This window comes from Prionailurus viverrinus, chromosome D2 (genome assembly GCF_022837055.1).
Source record: "Prionailurus viverrinus isolate Anna chromosome D2, UM_Priviv_1.0, whole genome shotgun sequence".
Classification (NCBI taxonomy): domain Eukaryota; kingdom Metazoa; phylum Chordata; class Mammalia; order Carnivora; family Felidae; genus Prionailurus; species Prionailurus viverrinus.
Genome location: NC_062571.1, coordinates 73206816 through 73221353, shown reverse-complemented (window position 1 = coordinate 73221353; position 14538 = coordinate 73206816). Strand labels below are relative to the sequence as shown.

The following is a 14538-nucleotide window of genomic DNA, read 5'->3' as shown; positions in this document are numbered from 1 at the left end:
TAGAATCGTGCTCTCTTTTGGCAGGAGTCCAGTGAGAGGCGCCAGTGCCCAGAAGAAAACTGGAAACAGGAAGAACGGCCAGAAGGAGACGGATGTTCTATCTGCCGTAGGGGCAAAATCTAAAAGAGCTTCATGATTATTTGGATGTAAAATGGTAGAAAGAAACAAGAAGGAAAGCAACTCTGGGATTTCAAACTTGAGCCACTCTGAAGCCAACGAACTTCACAGTAACAGTGGGGGAGTAGGTGATGGTAACAGGGAGAGGGGGAAGGGGGAGAGCGGCAGATTCAGGTTGCGATGGTAGTACTCAACAGGTGAGCAGTGTTGGCTCGAGACCCAGGGTCGGTCAGGAATTAGCTCCCCTGGGAGTGACGAGGGCACAACCCTCGAGGGACAGGATGGAGCCGGATGAGAAGTTGGCTAAAGGATCAAACCTGGGGGATGCCCACCTATATTCAGAAGCAGATGAGGCAGACTAAGAACAGAGGGGTGGCCAACATCCATTATCCGTAAGTAAATTCTACGTGGGTACCTGAGATAGGCCACAGAACACCAGTGGAGAGCGTTTCCAGAAGCTGAGGAGGCAAGGTGGGGACTATTCAGCTGTCGAGCAGGACAGAGACATGGCGACATGAGAACCGAGGAAAGAGCGTCTGAATGATCACCATTTTGTTACTCGCTTACAATGACATTAAGCTTAGCAATTGTAGATCAGTATTATTTCAACTCTCTTTCACAGCACTGTCTCCTGGTCCATAGCACCTAACACAATTTGTAATTATGGATTCATTGGCATGATTGTGTATTTCACATTTATCTCCACATAGGCTGTAACCTTTATGGGGACAGAAATTCTGTTTTGTTCACTACCATAAACGCAGTGCCTGGCATGTAGCAGATACTTCTAAATATTCTCAAATTAATAGAAGATAAAATTATTTCCTATTATTGATTTGTGGGCCTTTTTAAAAGCAGGTATGTTTTTGACACAGAGTCATATTTATTAACAATAATCTCAGATGTTTAGCTGTTGACTGGGCTCTCTGCCTAATTTTATAATTTTGCGATGTAATACCCATTTTTCTGTTTTCTTCTTTACGAAGATATATATGGTGGATATAAATAATACTTGGATTTGAGGTTAAAAGGTAACTACCATGATTTTTTTTTATAATGAAGTCTTGATATGGCTCAGTAGTTTTATTTCCTTTTCCAGCCACCAATACCAGAGAGAGTGCTAACATTAGCTCAGCAGGTGTGCTTCTACAAGTGTGAAGATACACTGGCAAAGTTATGGAAGGAAAACAGAGAGACTTAAGGGACAGGAAAACCCAGAAGCCTTTGGAAAATGTGAATTAGCTTTAAAAACTGGCTTCAGAGGAAAGAGTACCACACTGAGAACCTGCAGACCTGCAGTCTGTTCCCAAACCATCTCTGGGATGGTAGACGACCTTCTGCCTCTCACTGGTGCTGTGACATCCCTCTTACTCACTTCTACAGTGGGGCAAGAGGAACTATCTCCATCTTCCAAACATGCTGAGAAGATTGAAACTAGCCTTCATTAATAGCACTATTAAGATATTTTGAAAATTTAAGAATCAGAGAGAATTCTTCTAGTCACTAATAAGAAATATATAGAAATATATAGAAATACAGTTTCTTCACTGGTCCTGAGCAGCTGGAAAGGTAAGTTAAGGGACACGTTATCTGCCCTTCCTACACCAAGCTGGTAGACTTAGCATAATCTGTAGTAGAATTTTATAAGAGGATTGGTGTGGGATGCATCCTAGGGATTTACCTCCATGCCATCATTTTATACACAGGTAAATAGGACCCGGAGACTACTACAAAATTTGCCCACGGACACACAGCTAGTCGGTGGCAGAGTTGGATCTGGATCTCAGGACTTGTGACTCAAGTCCATAGCTCGCATATACGAGCTGAAGTTTTTTTCCATTAATGGCAAGCCCCTCACTTCTATCACATACACTGAATCACAACAATTTGGCGTGGTATGCACATCGCTGCACTTTACAAAGTTCTGGAGTTAAATCACCAAGAAAGATAAATCTATCCTTCTTCTCTCCTTAAGCTCAATGCTTATAGAACCTGCCAGGTCCTTTCTCTTCAACTCTGTATATAAAGCTTTTCAGGAAAAGGAATATCTGGAGTACTCTTGTATGACTGTCCAGAGAAGCACTGTGATGAGGGAGAGTCCCACATGCTGAGGATGCACTTGGTCCTGGATGTGAGCTCTGGCTCATTCTCTCACTAGATGTAGGACCCAGGACTAGTCATTTGATCTCTTTTGAGTTTCAAGGTTTTTTTGTTTTTTTGTTTTGTTTTGTTTTTGTTTTGTCTGTAAAAGTGGGATAATAATAGCTATTTTTCAGAATCATTAAGAGGGTTAAACTAATGACTGTATGGAAAGCACCTGATATAATGCTCAGAACTACTAGTTTGCTTTCTTCTACCTCTTTTTATTTTTATTTTTATTTGTTATGTTTATTTATTTTGAGAGAGAGAGAGCACAAGTAGGGGAGGGGCAGAGACAGAGAAGAAGAGGGAGAATCCCAAGCAGGCTCTGTGCTGTCAGCACGGAGCCCAATGTGAGGCTCAATCCCACAAACTGTGAGCTCATGACCTGAGCTGAAATCAAGAGTTGGAGACTTAAATGACTGAGCCACCCAGGTGCCCCGACCTACCTCTTTTTCATTCAATTAAACCAAGGTCTCTTTTTGTCATCATTACCCATGGCACTGTGAGTTGACTATCATTTTAAACATTATACAATATTTCTAGATTTTTCAAAATAATCTGGTCATCCTGCCAAAAGTTCTAAGCTTAAAGAAAAAAAAAATCAAAACCTTAGACGTTGCACTGTCTTCTTTTTGGTAATGCTAGCCTCCATCAAATATGAGGCAAGTTCAGGGCAAAATTCTACTTTGAGTTGAAACACATAGCTCCTTTTTGGCAGTGGACATCTGTGCCCCTGAGATTTTTTAATCCAGTGAGAAGAGTTAATCTGCTTGTTATTAGTGAGAATCCATAAACGATGAAATCCATAAACTCCCATCACAAAGTGATGGCAATCATTATCACTTTCAATTTATGCTTTTGAAGAGCTGTATTTACTTTGTCCACATTTCATCTTAATGTGACTCCAAAACTCCTGGGGACCTTGCTGTGTCCAAGGTGACTGGAGTCATGCTTGGTTGTTCAGTGTCATGCAGCATTTACCTGATATGTCCTGTTTTCATGGGGATGTCAGTGTTTCAACCTCTACTGATGACACTGTGCAAATGTCAACCCCAGAAATCCCACATGAACCCAAAGAGTGTGGCCTGGTTGGCAGCAGTCTCTCACACACACACAAAAAATACAGTCATGAAGCAGCAGGTTTACGGGGGTGGGGGAGCTGGGAACCTGATTAGTCCAGCTCCAGGAATGCCAAAAAGCCTATTTAATATCTTTTGCTTTTACTCTTCTAAGCCACCAAGAGGGAGAATTGCTCACAAACACCTAAATTCATTACATTAAAAAATATTTAGTACATGGGGTAAGCTGAAGGATGAATCTGCAGTTTTCCTTTTGACCTCTGTTAAGATGAAAGCCATGGAAAGGACATCACACATTTTAGATACTTATTACTTGCTAGGAGTTACTGACATGCTTTCTGGTGGAAGGAGAATAAAGTCCAACGATGATGCCACATGCTAAAAAAAATTACTAGCTGCTACTTTAAAGAGATGGCTAAAACCTAGCACCTGTGTGTTTCTGAATCATTTATTTGTCAGTACTGAAGTTCAGTTTCGGGGAGAAAACCACCATGCTCCTGGGATGCCTCCACCATCTCCTTGTCCCCAAACTTATCCTTGTCTTAAGTGCCTTCATTCATGGTAAGGAAGAGTGCATTATGAAAAGTGTCACCCAACATTTCAAAAGCTACAGGTCAAAAGGGGCTGGTCAAACATTTTGATACTGTACTAAGTACTGCAAGAGAACTTATAATCCAATAAGCAAGACTAATTAATCACTGAATACATTTGCTAATATTTGGAGACATAAATCTCCCAATAGCCAGGGGAAGGCTCCCGGCGCCCTGTCCTTCACATAGTGGGGATGGGTCGGGAGTCTGTCCATAAAGCTCCCCCTCTACCACTATTCTCGTCAAAGGTATGTACGAACTGCTTTCCACGTGTGCGGCACTGTGACCAGCACGGGCACATAGATGGACTTTCTGTAAAGATATGAGATAAGCCCAACTCTCGGAATGAGATAACCAACATCACCATTTCCTTTCCAAGAGCCGATATGGTTCCCCCAAAATCATTGGCATGCACATCCTCTCAAATATTGGATTATATTTTGTTACATTTTAATTGTCTGTGTACACACCAAGTATCTTGATGAAGAGTGAAAAAAATAAATCATTTAGTTTGTATATTGGTATCGGTATTTGCTTTGTTCAGGGAAAACTGAGATGTGAACATTAGAAAACCCTCTACAGACACTGACTGTGTTTTTATTTTTTGGGGGGGGAGGGGTTTGTTTTGCTTGTTTGTTTGGTTGGTTGGTTGCAGTGAAGTCAGGAGTTTTTATTTTATTGTTTCCCAACATCTTACCATAAAAACTTTCAAACCTATAGCAAAGTGGAAAGAGAGAATTTTAACAACTGTATTCCCACCACCTAGATTCTACCATTCACATTTACTTTCCTTGCTTTATAATGTATCTGTCCATCTACCCATCCTACTACCTACTCATCAATACTATGTTTTTGATGCATTTCAAAGTAGACTGCAGACAGCAGAGAATACTGTATTTTGAAGTAGACTCAGAGTATTCCTACTCTTATAAAAATAGCTGGAAAACATTTGTTAGCTTTTTTTTTAAACAAAGAACAAATCCATCCTGAATTATGCACACAGATACCCAACATAGCTCAAACTACAGGCTCTGTAAAAAGTATGGTAAGTTAACTCAAGGTTTTGTCTACTGACTGGTTTCAACTCTGCAGACATTTTTAGTACTCCTCAAATGTTGGGCTCTGTGAAGACATGGGCTATGGATTATAGAGAAATAAGTTCTCTGCTACAGATCATCAGGGAAAATTACCTAGAAGGTTAGCAATAAGTATGTTTTGGTTCTTTAGCTTTATACTCTAGTAGTTTCCTAATTATTCCTTGAATGTAGAAATACAGAGATTTCTATATCTCAATTCCCTCATTTACAAAGTGAGTTTTATACGTATTGCATGGGCTTGTCCTGAGGATCAAATGTGAAAAATAAGAAAACACTTTGTAAAGAGTAGAGCACTATGCACATCTAAAATGGCATTAGCGTTAGTAATCATAACGCATCTGTAACAGAACACAGCTAAGGAAATGGCCCACACTGCTACCTGGTTCTTTCAAATCAGTCAAAAAGATCTCAAAGGTTAAAAGGACAGAGTATTGGCAGTCGCCTTCACTCTGCCCATCAGTACGTCATCTTGTCAAGGATTTAGAAGAACCTTGGTGTATATCACACGAACTTGTTTTCATTAGCAAAGTGTTTGTTTTGGAAATCATCCCAGCCTTAAAACAATGCTTCCATTAGCTGGGCATGGTACCTATAATTATTCATCTTATCTGACCAGTGCCAAACTATTCTACTTCCTGCATCCCATTTACATTTACCATGGCGGTTCTGAAAGAAGTGCAAGACGTTCCCTTGGTGTATGACAAAGTACAGAGAATGCTTATTTCTTTCAATGAACATCTACGAATAAGCTTTGGGTGAAAATCCCTGCAACAAGGTATCATCAGATGCCACAAATGACAATGCTAGAGGTGATGGAAACCCTCTGCCCCCACATGGGAAAATTCTGATACATGAACATCTGAAGTTTACAAGGTATAAAGTAGTGTAGCTTCCATTTTTGTGCCAGGGTGGATACAAATCAAGAAAGGAGCAAGGTCAAAGCTAGCTAGGGAACCAAGAAAAGAAAAAATAAGCAGGGAGGTGAGTTCAACATCAATTACTGTTATTGAGACCTTGCCAGATCTCTGGCCCTTTATACTTCAGGGGAATTGAAAAGAAAGACTGATTTGAAATTACCCTAACCCTCAAAAAGCATCCATTTCATAAGTGTTGGAGGGAGCAAATAATCAGGAGATTGAAAAATTTCACATTGTAAGTAAATGGAATAGAATATGTAAAAAGAGAGAAATAGCATGGTTTGTTATTTAATCACAAGTTACACTCAACATTCTGCATATTTACAATATGGACAACATCACAGCGATGAGAAGAACTCCCAGAGGACACATACAGTTACCCCCATTTTCAAAATATGCTTTTGCTTTTCATGTGAGAAAAGGAGATTCAGAAGCAAAGGCTGTGCCATCGGATGGGGAGGATTCCCTGGCCCATGAGCTCCAGCTGTCTGGTGCTGATAACAAGAACACATATTCAGTGTATGTGATATGAAGCTAGCACCCTCTGACATGGTACACATTCCAAACGTGCAAGTACATTCCTTAATTTGGTTCCATATTTATGAAGCAAACTTCTAATCATGTTTATAACTTTGTATCCTGTATGACACACATACTGGGAAAAAAGAAGCTGCCCCAAAGTCAAAAATTTGTTTGCCATGCTAATGAGATTTCTCACTGTAGTTACAACAACAAATTGGGGGGTGCGTGTGTGAACACACATGCGTGTATGTTACACACGAACATACACACGTATTTTACACGCATTTTTAAGAGAAATCCTGGCAAATCTGAATTTATAGCAATGTAGGTTTCTAGATCTTTTGGAAAAGTTTGTATTCTAATAAATTCGGCCATGCTTTAAATTAGAACCACGTAAATATCCTCACTGTGCTATGTGGTAGTATTGTTTATTTCTTCTGTTTAGTCCGCATGTTTTGCTCAACTGCTGGTGGTTCCACTCATCTTACCTGACTGCCCAGGAGGAGGGGCACCTGATGATCCTCGCGGCAGACAAAGAAACACAGTCAGAACAGCAGCTCTGTTCCCAGCACACGGTTCAATGGCTATCGGTTTAGGTGCCCCCTGAAAAAGAAAACAGAATTTTAAATTTGCCTAATTGATAGGACATTGCTGTTTTACTTTTCTCCTACCTCTATTTCAGTGTTTTACACTGTACCCTCCTAGTGGATGGGGATATACAATGTCTCATTTTTTAATAGTCCAATTGAATATTTTATTGTAGTAATACCTAGTGTTTTCATAGTAGTGGTCATTAGCAGTTAGAGGGTATTTTTTTCTTGGGGGGGTTAAATATTGGTGCATATTTTTGAAAAGTATTCTTTATTCTATTTTTAGCGTGTTATTTTTATTTACTTTTTTTTTTTTTTTGAGAGAGAGAGAGCGTGTGCACCAGCAGGGGAGGGACAGAGGAAGGTGGGGGAGAAATTAGGAGTTGGATGCTTAACTGACTGAGCCACACAGGCTCCTCTGTTTTTTGTTTTTTGTTTTAATTTAATAGACTTCAAAAAAATTTTTTTAAATGTTTTTACTTATTTTTGAAGGAGAGAGAATGACAGAGCATGAGCCAGGGAGGAGCAGAGAGAGAGGGAGACACAGAATCTGAAGCAGGCTCCAGGCTCTAAGCTGTCAGCACACAGCCCCATGCGGGGCTTGAACTCACAAACTGTGAGATCATGACCTGAGCTGAAGCTGTACGCTTAACCCACTGAGCCACCCAGGCGCCCCTAATAGACTTTATTATTTAGAGCAGTTCTAGGTTTGCAGTAAAAGTGAGAGGAAGATACAAGATTTCCCATATACACCTTGCCCTAACATATGCATAGCCTCCCCATCATCAACAGCCCCCACCTGAATGGTATATTTGCTATAACTTATGAACCTACATTGACACATCATACTCACCAGGGGTCTATAGTTTATATTAGGGTTTACTGTTGTGTTAGACCATAGTCCATGAGTCTGACATGTATCCGCCATTATGGTATCATACAGAGTATATTCACTGCCTAAAAATCCTCTGTCCTCCACATATTCATCCCTTCCTCTCTACTCCAAACCCTGGAAACCACTGATCTTTTTACTGTATCCATAGTTTTGCCTCTCCCAGAATGTCATATCGTTCAAATCATATAGAATTTAGCCCTTTCAGGTTGACTTCTTTCACTTGGGAATATGCATGTTAAGGTTCTTCCATGTATTTTCATGCCTTGGTAGCTCATACCTTTTCAGTGTCAAATAACATTTCATTGTCTGGATATACTACAGTTTATTTATTCATTCGCCTTCTGAAGGACATCTTGGCTGCTTCCAAATTTCCGAAAATAAAAATTAGGCTACTACAAACATCCACGTGGAGGCTTTTGTGTGAACATAAGTTTTCATCTCCACTGGGTGGAGATGTATCAAGGAGTGTGACTGCTAGATCAACTAATAGGAACGTGATTATTAGTTCTTTAAGAAACCATCAACTGTCTTCCAAAGTGACTGCACCATTTTGTATTATCACCAACAGTGAATGAGAAATCCTGGCAAATCTGAATTTATAGCAGTGTCAGTGTTCTGGATTTTGGCTATTCTAATGGGTGTGCTGTGGCATCTTGTGACTTTAATTTGAATTTTTTCTGATAATATATGACATGAAACATCTTTTCATGTTCTTATTTGCTATCTGTATATCTCCTTTGGCGAGGTATCTGTTAAGGTCTTCACACATTTTTAATTGGGTTATTTGTTTCTTCTTATTGAATGTTAAGAGTTCTTGATATACTTTAGAAATAGACCTTTATCAGATGTCTCTTTTGCAAATATTTTCTTCCAGTCTGTGGTTTATCTTTCCATTCTCTTGATATTATCTTCTGAAGAGCAGAAGTTTTTTACTTTGATGAATTCCAGCTCAGTAATTATTTCTTTCACAGATTGTGATTTTGGTGTTGTATCTAAAACGTCATTGTCATATCCCAGGTCATCCAGGTTTCCTTCTATGTTATCATTTAGGACTTTTATAGTTTTGCAATTTACATTTAGGTGTATGATCCATTTGGAGTTAACTTCTGTGAAGGGTATAAGGTATGTGTCTATTTTCACTTTTTTTTTCTTTTTGCATGTGGATGTCCAGTTGTTCTAGAACCATTTGTTCAAAAGGCTATCTTTACTTCATTGCATTGCATTTGCTCCTTTGATAAAGATCAATTGACTATACTTATGTGGGTCTATTTCTGGATTCTCTTCTGTTCCATTGGTCTGATTGCCTCTTCTTTCACCAATATTATACTGTTTTGATTACTGTAGGTTTATTGTAAGTCTTGAAGTTGGATAGTGTCAGTCTTCTAACTTCAATACTATTTGGCTATTCTGGGTCTTTTCCTTCTCCACATAAAATATGGAGTCGGTCTGTATATATTCACAAAATAACCTGCTGGCATTTTGATTGGGATTGCTTTGAATCTACAGATTAGGTTGGGGAGAACTGCCATCTTGGCAATATCGATTATTCATATCCACGAACACAGAATATCTTTACTTTTATTTAGCTTTATTATTTTGTTCATTAGAGTTCTGTAGTCTTCCTCATGCAGATCTTATATATATTTTGTTAGATTTATATCTAAGTATTTAATTTTGAGAGGCAGTAGCATAAATGCTACTGTCTCTTTAATTTTAAAGTCTATTTGTTCACTACTGGTATGTAGGCAAGGAATTGACATGTATATTAACCTTGTATTTTGCAACCTTGTTATAACTGCTTATCATTCCAGGAGTATTTTTGTTGATTCTTTTGGATTTTCTACATAGGCAATCATGTCATATGAGAATAAAGACAGTTTCATTTCTTTCTTCTCCATATGTATACCTTTAATTTCCTTTTCTTATCATATTGCTTTAGCTACAGCTTCCAGTACAATGTTGAAAAGGAGTGGTGAGAAGGGGACATCCTTGCCTTGTACTTGATCTTAGTGGGAATGCTTCAAGTTTCTCACCATTAAGCATGATGTTAGCTGTTATGTTTTTTGTAGATATTCTTCATCAAGTTGAGGAAGCTACCCTCTATTCTTAGTTTACTGAGTTTTTATAGTTCAGATAGGCTAAATACTTGATTATTTCCCCTTATTTATCAATTTTCAGAATAAATACTTGTTAGCAGTCTCCAAACATGACAATTTATAGTATCATTATAAATTTATAACTTTTAACATTTCTGATGTGTTTCAATTGATAGCAGTTAAAATTTTGTCATTACTAGTTTTGTTAATTGCTCAAATTGTACTATCTTTGAACAATGAGAATGTCTTCAAATTGGTTCCTGAGTTCTTCTGACATGACCACAAATGCCTTTGATAGCTTCCCTGTCTTTTACCTGTCCCAGATCTGCAGTCAGACGTTTGTCTAAGGAACCTTGCTGGGAAATGGTATTAATCCCAGACAAAAGAGGTCTCTATTGCTACTGGGTTGGTTATTGTTCTAGGAAGTTTTGGGCAATAGAGCTCAGGGTCATAAACTGGGTTCCCAAAGAAGCAGATTCCCTGGGAGACAGAGTTAAAAAGCAAAGAGTTAAAAACCAAAGGGTTCTTATGGTTGAAAAAAAAAAAGGTGGAAGGAAAAGGAAGGAAGCCTCATTAGACAGAGGGAAAAAGCTGAACTGAGATGCAGGCCCAGGAGGAGACCTGGAGCTAGAATCTTTCAACAATTGGGTTGGGCCAAGTGGGCCAGGCCTTTATACTCCCCCCTCCTTCAAAGATTAGTTACTACTTATCATTGCCCATGGGATCATGACCTTGGACAAGGTGTTTCTCTGTGTCGTGGTAATCCCAGAAAGGACTGACAGCTGAAGACATCCAACAGAATTCCCAGAAGCTGGGCATCATGTCTTCAGTGAAGGTCGATTTGTGTAAAATATCAATGTGCCCTCCATACTCAGAAATGTTTTTAAAGAGGAAAGATATACCATGGATTCATAATGAAACTTCCAATTCAAATTTAATCTGTTTTATTTAAACTTCTTTGAGTGTTTGTATCTCTTTTCTTTTACGTCGGAAATCTTGGTATCTAAAATATTGGTAATTACTTTTATGCTACAATACAATTTAAATATAGGATTATATATTACATATGACAATACAATTAATTAAAATTGACTTCTCTGTAGATTTTATTTATTTATTTTGTCTTAAGTGCATATATGCCACATCTCACTAAGGACATACAGTCAAATACTGCATGTTTCAAATCACTTGAAATAGGTCCTCTCTGTGTGGTTTTGCCACTGATTCCATTCCAACTTAGGTAAGTTTGTGAATTCAGAAGTCGAGTTTGGTGGGATTACCCCCCTTTCCATTTTTATTTAATATTGCTTTATACTTTTAAGACATTGATATGGTTCCAGGTTAGATCTGGAAAATAAAACACACTTAGAGAGGTCTACTATCTGCTCTCATTCCCATCATGCTGTTCCCTTTTTAGCAAGTGAGTTTTTGTGTGGATGTAAGTTCTCAAATCCTTGGAGTGTATACCAAGGAGTATGACCGCTGGATTGTATGGTGCCATGTTTCATTTTAACACCGAATCCTGGCACGAAAGAGATGTGCTGCAGGCCTACATTTGAATAAATAAATGCACTTCACTCTATTTGACAGGTAGTCTGTGAGCCACCAAGTTATGCAATTTTTGTTGCTTTCTCACAGTTGTTTCCTGTCACCAATGATGTACTATACCACACAGTTTATCTAATTAAATTATCACAATCCAAAATGTTTTCTTGGCATATCTTTAATATCACTTCAGTGAAATATGTATGTCATAATCACCGGCTGATGCACTTGTATAAATAATATAACCTGAAAGATAGAGTAAATGAATCTATAATGATTATAGTAGTAATAGCCAGTATTGTATTAAGTACTTACTATGGATTAAGTATTCAAAGTTCTTTACACATATTAACTTGTTTAAATCTTACAACTGTGTAAGATGAGAACACTGACGCAAGGTGAAAAACACTTGCTCAAGTGTATGTAACTAGGAAGTAGCAGGGCTCAGATTTATACTCAGGCAGGCTGCCTCCTGAGTCCATCCTTTTAACCACACAGTGTAATTTATCATATGTGCACATGTACAAACATGTACTCACACACGTGTGTACACACACACGTGCCAGCACACACATATGTGAACACACATACTCCGTGCACACACGTCCAGTGGACACAAGCATGTACGAAGAATTTGGGTTTAAATACAATGTCACCTTTTAAACAGTGAGTATACCATTTTAGCATGGCAAAGGTGATTTTGGCCATTTCACTGAAAAGAAAATGACAGATGAGACCCTGCTGATACGTCAAAGCAACATCTATGCATAAAGGCAAAATTAGAAGAAAAAAGTACCACTGGTTTAATTATTAGAACAAGTGATTTGTTTAGTTTTTTGTTGATCACATTTGAAATCTTCAGAAGAAATACAGACATTCACCAAGAATATTTTAGAATACTGCCGTTTTCAGAAAGTTTAACGAGGCATTAAAGATAAAATATGTCCCCTTTCATGTAAAACTTAGACTGAAATTTCTGGTGACAACAGTTTTATGTGGTTATAAAGGATTCCTCCTTTATAGCAACATAAATCTCATGTTTTAAAATTATCCTCATACAGATACATTTTGGGAGGTTTCAATATAAAGGTGAAAGTGGTCCTGATGGAAGAAGTAAAGGGCATAAAAATCTTCCAAGAATATGCTGTAAGCCATGTTGCAATACTCGTATCAAGTTGCATGATCTACAGTTTTACAGTTTAAAGCTTACATTTAATTTAACAGACTTATTTTTGAAAATGTTAAGTCAAAATCAGCATAAGTACATAGATATTCTCCAATGATGCAAATATTTAGAGAATAGGCTTGTCATATTCCAAGGCTAACAGAAAAATACTATGAATGTTTTGAGTCATATTTCCAGGCTTCTGAAATTTATTCTAATTTAATAAATGCAAAGTATATGTAAAGGTCAATTGGTTAAAATATACTAAGAGAAAAAAAATGAATTCAGGTTTAAATAATGGGGACAGATCAGAAATATTAAAATCCCCTTTAACATACACCCCTTTAATATACCTAAGACACAATTTATCCTTTTCTACCATCAGGCAAGGCTTTCTTTTTTGTTTTGTTTTTAAGGTCTCAATGCAATAATTGGAACTATTCAAAATATCCAAGTTTATGTTAAAATACTGTATTGAAAATATTAGAAGAAAATAATTTTATGATTACAACAAGATAAAACAACAAACAAAAATAGTTGAGAAACAGTGGCTCTTGGTGTAGGGGATTTAGAAAAACAAACAATTTGAGAGCACATCAATTGATTGTGTTGTCAGGCTACTTTTATACTGGAAGAAAAGGTTTTTTTTTTTTTGAAAAAATTTTTTTTCAACATTTATTTTTATTTTTGGGACAGAGAGAGACAGAGCGTGAACAGGGGAGGGGCAGAGAAAGAGGGAGACACAGAATCGGAAACAGGCTCCAAGCTCTGAGCCATCAGCCCAGAGCCTGACGCGGGGCTCGAACTCACGGACCGCGAGATCGTGACCTGGCTGAAGTCGGACGCTTAACCGACTGCGCCACCCAGGCGCCCCTGGAAGAAAAGGTTTTAACCATCAAGTGCTAATGTGAAATGCGCCAACTGGGAGAAAAATTAGTAAAAAATAAATTTCAGGTGGAAAATGGCTTAATTATTTAACATCAGAGACTCAGCAACAAACAGTGTAGTAAAATATCTTGACCATGGAAAAGGAATTCTGCTTGTATGAAAAGCCTCTTGTGTAAACGTGTCCTTATAATAATTCCCCACTCTTAATTCTCCTACTGTTGTAGAGAAAACAGTCAGAAATTTCTTTATATTGATAAACTACATGAAAAGAGCTTATAATTCTATTTTCAAATCAAATTGGCTTACAGCTTTTTATTTCTGGCCACAACATTTTCATAAAAGGATAGCAGCAAAAAAACATTAATTATTCATTATATTAAAAATATTAGTGATTAGCACAGCTCTTTGACACTTCCGCCAAGAATTCACGTATCTCCAAAGAATTTGTGACAAATCTCACTCTCAATAAAGAATTTTAAAGGAAAAAAAAAACGCCTTATAGCACTTGAATTTTGCAACAGAAATTAGCAAAAAACCACAAATGATATTTCTGATACCTTGAGGTTTGCCAGTTGTTTAGCGATAGATACACAACCATGAATCAAAATCATTTCACAATGACATAACATGTTTACTGAACTGTGTAATTTATCATGCATTTTCCATGGCTGCCTTTGAAAGAGATAAGGCATGGGTTTGCTTGCCCATAGCACTCAGACACTGTGATTTACTTCCAGACATTTTCATATTTGTTGTACCGCAAGAAGCTGGTTTTAGACCGTGCCAGAAAATATCACTGACAGTTATATAATTAGCAGTCCTTGTTTATTAAGGACACAGCACTTTTAGAGTGAAAAAGACTTGTTTTGTTCACTCTGGTGTTTTTGAAACTACT

The 14538-nt window shown here is 37.8% G+C and overlaps 1 protein-coding gene across 1 annotated transcript in view; it reads right to left on the bottom strand.

Annotated features, from left to right (window-relative positions):
• Window positions 1–14538, bottom strand: part of ATRNL1 (attractin like 1) — a 778070-nt gene that overhangs the window by 104603 nt on the left and 658929 nt on the right. Inside the window, exon 28 of the mRNA XM_047826276.1 lies at window positions 6953–7067. Within this exon, the coding sequence (XP_047682232.1) occupies window positions 6953–7067 (115 nt within the window). The remainder of the gene's footprint in view (window positions 1–6952; window positions 7068–14538) is intronic.